Genomic DNA, 15,725 nt, shown 5'->3' on the forward strand with positions numbered 1-15,725 from the left:
AAGAAAAATGTCATTTAGCAAATATTTAATATTTATGCCTGACTGCTTTTTATAAAGTATTTTTAATATTTAAGTTATATGTATAAAAAATCATCACCATTTTCTGTGAGCCACAAAAACATACTGCCATCATTTAAAGCCAACAGTCTCCAGGGCAAGAGAAAGACTCAAAGCAATCAGCGTCTGTGCCCTAGGTTCTCTAACATACTCTACTATCATTTCAGATAAAGAGGAGAAAGCAAAGGAAAAAATGGAATTGAAATACTAGATTAGCTATATAATTTATCTGGATATGAGAAGGCAACTGAGTCTCATTCCTAAGAAATCATGAGGTAGTACATTGTTTTATAAAGTCAAATAAATGCCTGGACTTTAATCCTATTTATCTAAATTTTGGTGAAACATTTTTTACTGATATTTTAGAACTCCTATGTAAAGAAACACTTTACATTCAGTACCTCATTGTTTATTACATTATATTACTGATGAGGAAATTGAGAGACAGATGACGTTAACTTTACCCTAACTATATAATATGTACTGGAGCTCAGCTTTAATGACAGTAACGCTTAACTGTCTTCAACGATGAGATTAGACCAATATGCACAATTAAATAAAACACTGAATTACAGCAATTATTATATATATAGTATTTGTCATGGTCACTGGAGAACTAAGTTAAGAGTAGGATGAATTTAGAACAAAACTCTCCATGCAAAAACAGAAAAACACTCTAAGATTTCATATTTGGAGAGTTGCAAAGATACCTAGTAAAGAAGAAAATACTAATATGTACTGAATTATTAATATAATGTAGGATTTCCACATTTGAATTATTAATTTTTAAGGGGATACTCCTAGGAAAGCATGAGAAGTAATACTAAATGTTTTAAGTAAAGGTTTACAATGTTTCTCTTGGGTGATTTTACTAATTGATTTTAATACATATGTAAGTATAGTTATCTTCATCTAGTTTTACTGCCTTATAGGGAGAGCTGAATCAATATATTTTCCTGGACAGATGCAGCAAACCGCTTCAAAACATCAGTTTCCAAAACCCCCTCAGCAACCTGTTGCAGTACTAGAGAATCCCTGCAATCACATACTAGTCTGAACAAGAGCCCTATCCTGCCTTATCAGAACAAACAAAATTACAGAAGTATGTCCTTATATTTCTAACATGCACAACAAACAGTAATAAATACTTTCTCAAAAGTTACACTTTAGCCCTAGCTGGTTTGGCTCAGTGGATAGAGCGTCAGACAGCGGACCAGAGGTCCCAGGTTCGATTCCAATTGTTGCTTTGTTTCTGGACTTCCCAAACCATGACTTCAATATAGTATGCTATTGGTATTTGATTCAGATACCCAGTAGCCTTACTTTGACTCACAGGCTTAAAAAAATATTATTTCATAGCAGTGACGCTTAATTTAACTGAAATATATTAAAAGTCAGGGTAATGTAGGTGTATTAGAGTTTTCCTACAAGAATAAAAGGGAAAATAACTGGGCTATTGTATTAGGTCTGATATTTTAAAAAAGGTTTCAATCTTTTAGAAGTCTCAAGTTACATTTATTCAAATATTATGTTCGGTATATATCATGTTAAAATCGTAGTAACTAAAGGTTAGCTATTTTTAAGTATTTTATAAACTTAAACTTTACCAATATATTTATATTTTACTTATACCTTTTATTAAAATGCAGATGTCTAAAATTATAGCATTAACATTTATTGATACTATTCTACTGAAAGACTCAGTTTGACCTGATAAAGCATAAATGTATGTTTAAGAAACTTTTCCCTGTCAGGCTGAGAATAATTTTTAATATAATGAACCACAACTGTCAAAGTAACAAGTAAATAAAAAGGCAAATATATATGGCATATCTCTGCACACCACTAAAATTTCATGATATATTTCCCACAGGAATACTATCTTTAATTTTTACTTTTGCTACTATTCTGTGTCCATCAGTTTAAGCTCATTTAAAAGTCTACTCATATACACACTCAAATATTTTTCCAAAAATAATTTAAAGAATTTACAACTCTTGTTATATAATAGGCCAAAAAAACGTAAGAACATACAATCACAAAAACAAACACACACAGTAGGTCAGAACAGATGGAGAGAAACAGATAATAGGGCAAAATTGAAACAGAAGCAAAGGAAACCCTAAGTGTAGAATCACACATCCTTCCCCAGGGACTTAGGTTCTGAAGACAATGGCTAAGAGAAGAACTGTGTAAAAATAAATTATCCTTGAAAAAAACACACCTTATATTAAGTATGGTAAACATGGTTTTAAAGATGGCTGCTTAGAAATGTGTATGAAAGTATAATGTATGCATTTTTATGTGCCATATGTAATTTCACAGAAAATAGCGTATAGAAATTAAATTACTCAAATGAAACATTTTCCAACTTTGTTGGCACTTCCATTGGTTGTATCCTCTAGAAACATTTTATCAGTTCCTCCATCTGTTAAGTAATTATCCAACTTTTTCCTAAAAGAGAGCGAGAAAGTCAACATTACCCAACTTGCTTAGTGGCCTGAATATTTCTCATTCAATGGTCAGCCACGTCACCTTTCAAATCCCTCACTTGTTCTTGTCAGAGGATTTATCAATGTGCAGAGACAGGTGATATTTTTGACTGTGTGCAGTAGAATGGTTGGCAGGCTATTTAAATTACTTTTGTCCCCTCTCCTTAAAAAGTCATTATAATGGCCCTAACCGGTTTGGCTCAGTGGATAGAGCATCGGCCTGCGGACTGAAAGGTCCCGGGTTCGATTCCAGCCAAGGGCATGTACCTTGGTTGCGGGCACATCCCCAGTAGGAGGTGTGCAAGAGGCAGCTGATCGATGTTTCTAACCCTCTATCCCTCTCGCTTCCTCTCTGTAAAAAATTAATAAAATATATTTTTTAAAAAGTCATTATAATGATTCCCCTAATTATAGACTTTATTAATATAATTACCAAATCTTAACTAGATAAGACTTGCAGATCACAGGCTGCTGGTTTTTTAAGGTTTATATTAACCATTTGCCTGCCATAAGCGTCTATAGACCGACTTTAAAATCAGTTTTCATGAGGATTTCCAACTGAAAATATTTAAGAACACCGAATTGTGAGTAATATATTTATTTATTTATTTATTTTATATATATGTTTTTTATTGATTAAGATATTACATATGTGTCCTTATCCTCACATTACCCTCTACCCCCCCACCCCCCACTCATGCCCTCACCCCTCCTGTTGTCTGTGTCCATTGGTTAGGCCTATATGCTTGCATATAAGTCCTTTGGTTGGTCTTTCCCCCTTACCCCCACCCTCTCCTACCTTCCCTCCAAGGCCCGACAGTCCAATCAATGCCTCTCGGTCTCTGGATCAGTCCTTGTTCATCAGTTTATGTTGTTACTTATATTCCACAAATGAGTGAGATCCTGTGGTATTTATCCGCTCTCCAGTTCCATCCATGCTGTGACAAATGGTAAGAATTCCTTTTTCTTCTTCTTCTTAAAGAATACCTTTCAGCATTTCATATAATGCTGGTTTGGTGGTGATGAACTCCTTTAGCGTTTTCTTATCTGTGAAGCTCTTTATCTGACCTTCTATTCTGAATGATAGCTTTGCTGGATAAAGTAATCTTGGTTGTAGGTTCTTGGCATTCATCACTTTGAATATTTCTTGCCACTCTCTTCTGGCTTGCATGGTTTCTGTTGATAAATCAGCTGACAGTCGTATGGGTACTCCCTTATAGGTAACTGACTGTCTTTCTCTTGCTGCTTTTAAGATTCTCTCTTTGTCTTTTGCTCTTGGCATTTTAATTATGATGTGTCTTGGTGTGGTCCTCTTTGGGTTCCTTTTGTTTGGGGTTCTCTGCGCTTCCTGGACTTGAAAGTCTATTTCTTTGACCAGGAAGGGGAAGTTTTCTGTCATTATTTCTTCAAATAAGTTTTCAATATCTTGCCCTCTCTCTCCTTCTTGGTACCCCTATAATTCTGATGTTGGTACGCTTGAAGTTTTCCCAGAGGCTCCTTACACTATCTTCATATTTTTGGAATCTCTTTTCTTTTTTCTTCTTTGGTTGGGTCTTTTTTGTTTCTTTGTATTTCAAATCTTTGACTTGATTCTTGGGATCCTCTTGTCTGCTGTTGGATCTCTGTAAATTATTCTTTATTTCAGTCAGTGTATGCTTAACTTCTAGTTGGTCCTTTTTCATATCCTCGAGAGTCTCACTAGATTTATCGAGGATCTCACTAAATTTATCGGTGGTTTCCATAAAATTCTTGAAAAACCTTATAAACGTGGTTTTGAACTCTATATCCAGTCGTTTGCTTTCCTCCATTTCTGTCATTTGTGACTGTTTCTTTGTCTCCGCATTTTTTATGCTTCCCTGTGTTGGTAGAGTGGTTTTGTGTGCTAGGTGTCCTGTAGGGCCCAGTGGCTCAGCCTCCCCAGTTACCTGAGGTGGACACTCTTGGTGCACCCCCTTGTGGGTTTTGTGCACAGTCTTGTTGTAGTTAAGCCTTGATTGTTGTAGGATCACTGGGAGGAATTGACCTCCAGGCCAACTGGCAGTGAGAATCAGCTGTGTCTGCAGTGGGAGAACTTCTGTGCTGAAGACACCCTTCTGGGGCAAGACTTGCTTCAGTGGGGTTTTGGTGCTCACTGAGTCTGCACCCTGAGTGTGTCCCTTATGGATCTGAGGGGTTGATATCTGGATGGTGCCCCTCTGACCACTGGGTACACTGGCTCTTGGATCTAAGGAGGTGCTAATTTAGCCTCTGCCTGAGGTTACACAGCAGGAGCTACGAAGAGAACTGCAGATTCCCCTTCCTTTTTTGGAGTTTGGAGGTACCCTGATGAGGCCCAGCTGTGAAGCAATGCAAGCCGCTGTGGGGCCTTGGGCCTTCTCTTGGAAGTTCTGGGTCTGTCTGGCTCAGCTGTAGTTAGGTAATTTTCAGGTTGCAAAGGCCGGGGCATTCATATGCAAAAGCCTCTGCTGAAGCTTGGGTGGGGCGGGGTCTCAGGGAACCAAAGGGCGGAGCAAGCAGCTATGGCAAATCCTTAGCCCTGCCCTAAGGAGTCGCGCGTCTAGTGTCCAGGTAATTGCTGCAAGCACCTCTGAGGGAAAGCCGACCTCAAGTTCCCAGTTCTGCCCACTGCCAGACAGTCCAGTTTCTCCCTGTATGAGTCCTGGGTCCCCAGAGACTTCCCGGAACCGGAGTTCAGAGCAGTCGGGAGCTTGTGACTCCCTCCCGATTCAAAAAGACAGCCACGCCCTCAGGTGCCAGCCCCTTTCTGCGCGCACGAGCCTCCGTACCTCTGCACTTTACTTCCGCAGCTCCTCTGGCTCTCAGCATGCTTTTCTTTCCTTCTAGTTGTAGAATTTCCACTCAGCCAGCCTTCCTGTAGTTCTGGATGATGTCCGTTTTGTCTTTATGTTGTTTTTTTTGAAGTTGTTGTGGGAGGGAGCAATTTCCTGGTGTTTATCTATGCCGCTATCTTAGTTTCTCCCAGTAATATATTTATTTTTATAATATTCATTGCAAATTGATTTTTTAAATTAAATTAAATTCAAAATATCGTGGCGTGTGGGGATCGTTTCCATTTTGGACGCGTGGCAGTTAACTGGTTAAACTTTACCTCTTCTCTCAGTGAACGAACTAGATAGAAGTACTCACAGAATGTCAGAGCTGAAAGGAGACCATCTACTCCATCTGCAAAGTGAACTTAAAAAACATTCCCTTTCAGAAAAAAATTGGGTTGTAAAAAGTGACTCATGGCTATTATGATCTGTACCTTGGAGGCCCAGATTTTTATTACAATTTTGGTTCCTGGAGATATCAAATTGGGCAAGGAGGTGTTTCTGGAGGAAGGAATGGTGATAGACTCCAGAAAGTTCACTTACTTAAAACAAACATCATTTGATGTGTTCCCAGGTTTTGGCTCACAGCACCAATCTGTTACCAGTCAAGATTTATGTGTAGCAATTGGCAATCTGCCTCTACTTTAAGAGTAGGTTTTTATACGGCTTCTTATTTTGAAGAGCAAAAGTGAAATCACTTGTGTCATTTGAAAGTAATCACTTATATGATATAGAAATATTAATAAAAAAAAACACAGAAACTTATTCACTTTCGGTAGTGCAAAGCAACCACCTTTTTCCAGCCTTTTTCCCAATCTTAAAACACCCCATGCCTTCTAGCCTATTGCGAAGTATGAAGTCTCCATATAGCTTACAACTTTCAAGTTCTATCCTTGGCTATATTCATTTCTAATTTCTATTTCTGGCCATATTCATTCATTTCTATCTCTAGACTCTACACAATAGATTTCATGCACTCTACAAATCTGAACTACACAGCTCACCCTGAGTCTTTTATATTCATACATAAATGATGTTTCAGGCTTTACTCAAATATACTAATTATTTATTAGGTGGATCTATGTGGATGATTACTATCTCCAAAGCTTAAAATAATCTTCCCCAGCTATTCCGCCATAATTCTATTCACTCATTTTCAAAATGTCAGTTACTTGCGACCTTTCCCTCTTTTTCTCCCATTCACTTTAATTCATTCTTTACAACATTAATTCCATCCATTCTCTCTGTTACTAAAAACACCATGCTAATTCAGAACCTTTACACTTCATGTAGAAACAATAGAATATTACAATATTTTACAACTATTCCTCCTGACTGTTCTTTGCCACTAAGCCATATATCATATCACCACCATGTTACTATTTCTATAATAATTTTGATAATGGTCCTTGACTTCTAAGATCAAGTCCAAAGTCTTCAACCTTATTATCATGTAACTTCACATTTTTAAGCCTTACCTCCTCTCACACCTCTATATTAATTCCTGGTTTAGCCAATCTGGTCTATTTCATTAATAGCTAACAAACATATTCTATGTATTTCCCATGTCCTTTCCCACTAATATTGTGCTCCTGATTTTTAGTTTTTTAATCCTCACCCAAGGATATGTTTTACTGACTTTAGAGAGAGGGGAAGGGAAAGAGAGAGAAACATCGATCTGTTGCCTCCCTGACTGGGATTGAACCGCAACCTAGGTATGTGCCCTGATCAGGAATCAAATTGGCAAGCTTTAGGTGCACGGGATGATGCTCCAACAGAGCCACACCAGCCACGGATGTGCTCCTGATTTTTTTAAAACATATTTTTATTGATTTTTTTTTTTTCTGAGAGAGAGAGGGAGGGGAGAGAGGTAGAAACATTGATAACAGAGAACATCGACTGGCTGCCTCCTGCACACCCCCTCATCAGGGATTGAGCTCCCAACCCAGGCATGTGTCCTGACCAGGAATAGAACCACCAAACTTTCGATGCATGGGTTGACGCTCAACCACTGAGCCATAATGCTGGCCTGTGCTCTGGATTTTTTATGGTTCATATTAAACTTTACCTCTGATCCTGTTGCCCTAACTAGATATAAGAACTCTCACAGAATGTTAGAGCTGAAGGAAGATCACCTACCTCATCTGCAAAATGAACTTTAAAGAACCATTTCCTCCATCTATAAAATGAAAATGTTTGGGGAAACTGAGGCCAAAGGACAATAAAAATATGTTCCTCTCTGAACCCTAGTTTTTTCCAACATATTTTTCTTGATTGTTTCTATGTACCAGTAGCTGTGCTGCCCACATCAGAGTTTAATGATCAACAGTATATAAATCACCACACAAATAACTAAGCTTTATGAGTGCCTCAGAAAGAGGGAAGTACAGGTTGCCACTGAAGTCTGAAGTACCTGTGGCTGGGAGATGGGTGAGGCAAGAAGTTAATCTAGAGGGGGAAGATGGGAAGGAGTTATTCAGTTGAGGAGGAGGAGGAAAGCTTCCCTGAGGGGGAAGTCTAGGAATTAACTCTGCAAAAGGCAGAAGATTTCCACTAGAAGAAAAGCTCAGAGACAGACTCTGAAAAGACTGAAAGAAGGTCTGGGTGTTGGCATCTAAGGGATGAGGAATGTTGCAAGAGGTAAGGCTGCAAAGGCAGGAAGGCCAAGAGCGCACTCTGCATGCTTGGGAAGGTCACACTGCGGATTCCTGGGCTTTATCCTAAGAATAACATGCCTTGTTCAAGGATACTTCAAGTCTGGACCATGGCTTACACTGGGAGGAATGAGCAAAGCAGTTATGAAATCAGAAAGAATTCTAGTGTTATTCCACTTGAAACATTTTCTGTATCCCTATCACTCTTCCTTGTGTGATCTCATCCAAAGTTAAAAAAAAAAGCATATAAATTATATAGTAACTTTCAGTTAGCCCACTTGGTTTGAAAAACGATTGTGTACATATGTATATATCTGTGCACTTGTAAATATTTAAAGGAGTACTGGCCTGTTTCACATTTTTTTTTTTTAAAGCAAAACCTTCCATACAATAACAATTGAAAAGCTCTCTTCCACTGTTTGGCCATACATTAGCACTAGACTTGAAGTTAAATGTTCATTCTTTTGCCCCTTAACATTAGACCTTAATAAGAAAAAGTATTTTAAGAGAACACCAACAAAACCTTTTGTGGGTGTGTGTGTGCTAATCCTCACCTGAGGATATTTTTACATTGATTGTTAGGAAGAGTGGAAGAGAGAAGGAAAGACAGAGAGAAACATCAATGTGAGAGAAGTACATAGGTTGGTTGCCTCCTGCATGAGCCCCAACCAGGGCCTGGGCCGGGGAGGAGCCTGCAATCCAGGTATGTGCCCTTGACTGGAATTGAACCCGAGACCCTTTGGTATGCAGGCTGACGCTCTATCCACTAAACCAGCTCACTAGGACCAACAAAATCTTGTTTTTATCTTAACTGCTTTTTAGCCTCATCGTGTCTACACTAGAAATTAAAGATGCAACCACAAATTTATTTTCTATAATATTACATTTATATTAAGGATAAAATTTAAAGGTGACAAAGTTATTATTAATAAAAGAACAACTGGAATTTTGGAGCAATTTCTTTGTTCAAGTATTGTGTTGGACACTTTAAAATATATCTCATTAAGTCCAAAATATATACACTTATACCTGCACTATCCAATATGGTGGCCAGCAGCCACATGTAGTTATTGTTAGAGCACTTAAGACATGGCTGGTCTGAACTGGGATGTTCCACAATGTAAGTAACACACTGGATATTGAAAAATTAGTATGGTTTAGCCCAGGAGTGGGCAAACTTTTTGACTCGAGGGCCACCATGGGTTCTTAAACTGGACTGGAGGGCCGGAACAAAAGCATGGATGGAGTGTTTGTGTGAACTAATATGAATTCAAAGTAAACATCATTACATAAAAGGGTACGGTCTTTTTTTTCAATAGTTTTATTCATTTCAAAAGGGCCGGATCCGGCCCGCGGGCAGTAGTTTGCCCACGGCTGGTTTAGCCTGTATGGCTCAGTGATTGAGCACTGGCTCATGAACCAGGAGGTCACAGTTCAATTCCCGGTCAGGGTACATGCTGGGGTTGCGAGCTCAAACTTCAGTAGGAGGCGAGCAAGAGGCAGCCTATCAATATTTATCTCTCACTGATGTTTCTATCTTTCTATCCCTCTCCCTTCTTCTAAAATAAAAAAATATATATTTTAAAAAAACAAAAAGGAAAAATTAGTATGAAAAAGAAAGTAAAATACATCAATTTTTGAATATTGATTATATGTTGAATGATATTTTATATATTTATTTTGTTAATCCTCACCCAAGAATATTTTTTTCATTGGTTTTTAGAGAGAGTCGGGGGGAGAGGTGGAGGGAGAGACATATGGATTGGTTCCCTCTCATATGTGCCCAGACTGGGCCCATTTCGAACCTGCAACCAACCCAGGTACTTGCCCTTGACCGGAATCGAACCACGCTCTAACCACTTAGAAACACCGGCCAGAACTAAATTATAATACTGTATTTTAGATACAGTGGGTTAAATAAAACACATTGTTAAATGAGAATGGAGAAGTAAAAAGCTGTCAGATTCATATTTTAGGACAGCAGCAGAGGCCATGAAAAGATCTACTTTATTCTAGTTTGAAATTTAATCGAAGAAATAATATTCAACATTTTAGTTTAGGTATTACAGTATATAATCAATGAGTTAATGGGGACGGTGGTCTTGGGGAGAGGATTTCCCCTTTGATCCATATGTTGGATTAAAAATCCACCGCTGGTGCCCAGCAGTGTGGCTCAGTGGTTGAGCACGGACCCATGAACCAAGTCACCAGTTGGATTCCAGGCTGGGGGTTTCATCCCCAGTAGGGGGCGTGCAGGAGGCAGCTGATTGATGTTTCTCATCAATGTTTCTCTACCCCATCCTTCTCTCTTCCTCTCTCTCTAAAATCCATAAAAGCATTTTTAAAAAACCCACCGCTGATAATGATTTCTTGAGCACCCCTTGAGTACGCGTGACTTGGTCCTTGCTCTTTCTCACTGAGTAAACTCAAACTGACTTGTGATGTGGTTGTACACCTACAACTATCTTTCTGTAAATGTCTCCTAATTTTAAGTTATAGGCAGAATTATGTGGGGAAAAAGATACTATATCAAAATTATAAGCAAGTATTACCTAATTATAAGACCCAGACAAAACAGTAATATATAATTAAACAGTAATTAGAAAAATTTGCTAAAACTTTGAACTAAGATATTATTACACTTCTAATGTTTGAAATAGGGAAAAATGCAGTCAATTTAAGACAAAAACAAACATTTTAAGCCATTGAAACTACCAGCCATATTTCCAAAATACATAGTTTATATTATGAAAGACCTTAGCTGCATGAACTTTACATTAGATAATATACTTTTAAAACAGAAAAAAAAAAGATAATATACTTGTCACAACTTTGAAGAAACTTCTGTTTTGTTTCCAGGAATGCCTTCTTTTCCCCTCCTTTTTTTTTTTTTTTTTTTTTTTTGAGGGGGAGAGGGGTAAGGTAGCTACTGGTAAATTTTTTAAAAAGTTAAGCCGTTTTCCTTAATGTGAACGGCATATTTGAGCTCCTACATGCTAATATTCTCTCAACCCCATTGCGCTGTTAGGATGTCTTCAAATAATCTGATAATCTGTCTTTAAAGTTTCACCCTAATTGAAGAGTTCATTTTTAAAACGTCTTGGCACCATTCAATCGCTTATGAGATGAGCAAGGTCTCTTTCCTCTCGACTTGACATTTTTTACAGGACGCAACACTGTATGTGTCATGTTTGCTGTCCAATATTGCAAAGGTAGATTTTTTTTTTGTTTTCGTTCAGTCTGAACATGTCTCCACTATCCTTGCACAGCTGCCCTCCTCCCATCACAAACCAACTCACCCCTCAAGCCTCTCTGCAAGTTTTAAACTTTGTTTCCTTTGGGGTTCTTTCCGCCCAAGCGCTACTAATAATATCCATGAGACAAAGAGCTGCGCCGTTGGGTTCGCGGGATGCAAAATTGGAGGTGTGAAAACAAACAAAGCACTCCAATGTGAGACTCAAGATGATGATAGTGATGCTGGCAACATGGAAAAAAATATCATAAAAGCCTAAGACCCTAGAGACAGTTTCCTAGATCGCTCCATCCGTCCACGGCCACCCCCGCGCACCGGGGAGAAAGAAGAGGGCGCTCCGGCCCCGGGACGGGGGCCGCCCGGCCGCCCCGCGAAGCCCCCCGCCCCCGCCCCGAGCCCGCTCACCGCTTCACGCGGATGATCTGGTCCCGCATGGGCTTGATGTCCTGGAAGCTCTGCTGGTTGACGAGGCTGTAGACGAGGATGAAGCCCTGGCCGTTCTTGATGTACAGGTCCCGCATGGACGCGAACTGCTCCGTGCCCGCCGTGTCCAGGATCTCCAGCACCGACGGCGACGAGTCCACCTCGATCTCCTTGCGGTAGAAGTCCTCGATGGTGGGGTCGTATTTCTCGATGAAGGTGCCGGTCACGAACTGCACGGTCAGGGCGGATTTGCCGACCCCGCCCGAGCCCAGCACCACCACTTTGTACTCGCGCATCGTCCCTCCGCGGCCGTCGCCGCCGCCGCCGCCCGCGACATAGACCTACGCCCGCCGCGCTGCGTCCCTGGACCCTGCCCCGGCGGCCCACCCCGCCGCCTGACGCGGCCGCTCCCGCCTCGCTGCCGCTGCAGCCCCCCGGGCGCCGGCGGAGGGGGCGGCGGGCATGGGCCGAGCCGAGCGGCAATGCGGCTCCGCAGGCGCCTGCGGGCACTGAGAGCGCACAGCGAGTGGGAGCCGCCGGAGCCGCCGGCCCGCAGTGCTGTCCTCCCGCCCCGCCCCTCGCGCCTCCACGCCCAGCTCTCCGCCGGCCGCCGCCGCCGCCGCCGCTTTCCCCGGCGCCGGAGCGCGCGCCCGAGCCCACGCTCCAGCCGCAGCGCTGCCGGGGGCGGGGCTCGGCATCCAGGGGCGGGGCTCCGGAGGCGCAGCCCCGCCCACGCTCTCCCGTCGCCTAGGCGACCGGCCGCGCGCTCCCGGGAGGCTCTGCGCGGGGCGGAAGCCTCTGCCCGCACTTAGGTAAACAACCACCTCTGCCACTCAACAACCTCCTGGCCCGCACTCCCTGGCCCGCCGCTGGGCGGGCGTACTGAGCGTGCGCAGTTCGTCCGCCTGCGCCGGGAACCGCGTCAACCTGAGAATCCCACGCTCAGAATTTGGCGGGGACAAGAGGTTAGATTGGGACCAAAGCAGCCTCCAGCAGTATCTAAGGAGGGAAGTGAAAAGGAGAGACCGACAAGGTCCAAAAGGCGGCCTTAGCATGAGGGTCTTTCCCGACACAACCCAGTCTGTCAGCATGCCGGAGAGCTTGAATTTTAAGTTGTATAAACACAGAGAGCTTTGTTTAAGGGGCCGAACATAAATACAATAAAATTTAGCGCTGTTTTAAGGGTCAGGACACTGAGTGAGAGGTGACAGATCACTGCAATCCATGCCAAGACGAAGGCCAGAGACTAAGAAAACCCGCCCACGCCCGGGGACATCGCCGGGAATTGGGCCACCTTCCCCCAGCCCCGCCTTCTTCAGCGCTGGGCTGAAATGGAGCCCTTCCCACGCCCTGTCAACTGTGGGCGTTTGGAAAACCGGGAGCGCGGAACCCCGAACCGCAGGAGAGGGCCTCGGGGCGCCTCATAGTAACAGCCAGCTAGGAGACCAGTAGGAAGCTGGGGTTCATTCCAGCCAACCAGATCGCGTCTCTGGACCCCGTGCTACCGTCCTTGGCCAATAGAGGTTCGCTTCGTACCACGTGTTTCCCATGCCCCCTCTCCCACCGCCCATAGGGGAAAAACCGCTAGTGGCAGGACCAGCCGGCCCACCTCCCACTGCCAGGCCAGGCGGGGCGTTTGCTCCTGCGCGTGCGCTGCCAGCCAATCGTAGGTGAGCTGACGAATGACGAAGCTCGAGCTGAGCCAACCAGAATTCGCGATTCCCTGCCGCCAAGGGCGGGGAGTGTGGAGACAGCCCCAGGGCTAGCGGGGTTTGGGAGGAGTCCGAGGCTGAGGACTTGGAGCAAGATGCTTTTCAGGCGGGAATGGTGAATGCCGCTTTTAACTCTGTCTCCGCGGCATCCTACCTAAATGACGAGCATGAAAATAGTGCTGAGGGCTGTGGGCTGAACTGTGGGATGAATGGAGAAAACAGGGACTTTCGTCTGCAGGGTGAGGCGTTTTTCCGTGCTTCAGGAGACGTACTGCAGCAGCTGCACGGGTCCTCCGTGCGTCCCTCCTACAGTTCAGTTCTAAAACTTACCTTCTGTTTCTCTGTATTGCTAGATGTTAATTACACACTCTCTCTTACCCATAACGTCAAATTTAGAAGTTATAGCCCCAAGTATTCTGGATTATATTTTGTAATTGTTACTGAATTTACCTTCCGTAAATGATGTCCTTCTCAAACTAGTCTGCATTCATCCATTGCTGAGTCACATTTCTTGGGAACGGTATGTTTCTATAGTTCTGATGTTTTATCATGGCATACCTCTTCTCTCTCTTCCTCACAAGGTCGTCCTGTAGAGGGGATTCTGATCTGAGTTCCCTGAAAAACCAGGTGTTCTTTTATCATCTTTTCTGTCACTTATCAAAACTTCTACATAGATGCACTCCAATTTGGCAGTGCCCTTTTCGCTCCATTATATTAGAATGGATAACTTACATTTGCATTATCTATCTATAGTATAACACACACCAAGTTTTTGTTTAAAATAATGGAGGACACGTGTCTTGTCAAAATATGTAGTAGAATATAACTCGGTCATTATTTCTTGATTATATCACATACGAAAAGTTATATCTGAGCTGCCAGAATTGGCAGTGAAGGCAATTTGCAAAAGAATGTTTTAAGATCATTGAAACTAAAGATGATCTGATATTTTATTCTAATCTAGTAATGTGAATAAGTGAATTAAAATTAAGAGAGCTCACATAGATATGAAATGAAGCTTCATATCTGAGCTTTTTTTTTGGAAGGGATGTTTCAAGAGATTTTATAGAAGAACACAGTGTTCACCTAGGTTTATAGAAGCCTTAGATTTTGTGTAAAACATGTGTGTTCATTTGTGGTTACGTTAGCTTAGTAACAGTCTGTCTCTTTTAAAATTCAAATTGTGCATTGTGATAAGAATTTCTTAGGCTTTTTTTGGGGGGTGGGGGGGTGGGGGAGGTGTTAACAGAGTTAAGAAACACCAAATTTTCTCTCTGTTTAGTACCTGGGTAGTGCCTTGCATTCCAGTGCAGCTGAAAAGCCTTTCACTTTGCAAGGAGTAAAGGTTCAGTGATTTTTACTTTATTTTAGAAATTTTCATTTGGGTTCTGGGTCCAGATGTAAGCTTAAGCAACTGGTTTCATTTCTTACGTCCCTAGAAGTTGAGCAGCTCTGGATTGTAGTGCATCTGATAGAAGTTCACACACACACATGCACACACACACACAGTGAGTTTGCTCCTTTGTCACTCCACTTAGGACAACAGAGAATAAGAGAACTTTTTGACCTTTCTCCGGCTATCTTCCCTGACCTTTCATCAATGCCGATTTCCTTGAGCAGGAGAAGTGTAGAGACTGTAGGTCTCAGGATAGTTGTACCTCTTATGTCTGATACAGGCCTCATTTTCATTCACAATGCTGCCATAAAAGTGGGTTTTTCTCACTAAGAGGCAAAAGAAAGGTAAGTAGAAACACATACATTGTCTTGTATGGTGGTCTGTATGTGAAATGCTGGTTGAAGGTTTAGCTGCTATAAGAAAGGATGTCAGGACATGTAGAGAATTTTGAAGATTTGGGTGGGAGTTGGGTGTCTGTCTCCCTGTCCTTAATCATCCCCAGCATGAATGTTCTATTTTGAGAGTAACCTAATAAAAATTTGTGTCTACATGTTTATGAGACAGACAAGATAAAAATGAGATGAAATGAAATCGAATTTTCCCCAAGAGCTGTCAATCTGTATGATTGTGAAGACTTAACACTGTACAGTGACACTTCAGGGTCTCTAGCTTCTGAAGTGCATTGCTGGGAGAGGAAAAAAAGAAAAACTTTATTACTCTTCTCCCCACTGAATCTGAGAGTTATTTCACTTATGCCCAGATACCCCCAACTATCATACTTCTGTTACCATGGAAACCCAGCTCCTTTCTTGGTTTCTGTGAAAGATGTTAGAAAAGGTGGAATGAAATACATGGTGTTCTGGGATGTTCTAATGACAGCAAGAAGCAAGTATGCAAATAATTTAAT

General features: G+C 42.0%; 1 protein-coding gene across 1 annotated transcript in view; it reads right to left on the reverse strand.

Moving 5' to 3' along the window:
* The window catches only part of RAP2A (RAP2A, member of RAS oncogene family), a 31,808-nt gene extending 19,635 nt beyond the window's left edge, over window positions 1-12,173 (reverse strand). The window contains exon 1 of the mRNA XM_081082510.1: window positions 11,693-12,173. Within this exon, the coding sequence (XP_080938636.1) occupies window positions 11,693-12,006 (314 nt within the window). The 5' untranslated portion in view covers window positions 12,007-12,173. The remainder of the gene's footprint in view (window positions 1-11,692) is intronic.
* Between the last annotated feature and the right edge of the window lie 3,552 nt (window positions 12,174-15,725).

This window comes from Myotis nattereri, assembly GCF_964212035.1.
Source record: "Myotis nattereri genome assembly, chromosome: 2".
NCBI lineage: Eukaryota > Metazoa > Chordata > Mammalia > Chiroptera > Vespertilionidae > Myotis > Myotis nattereri.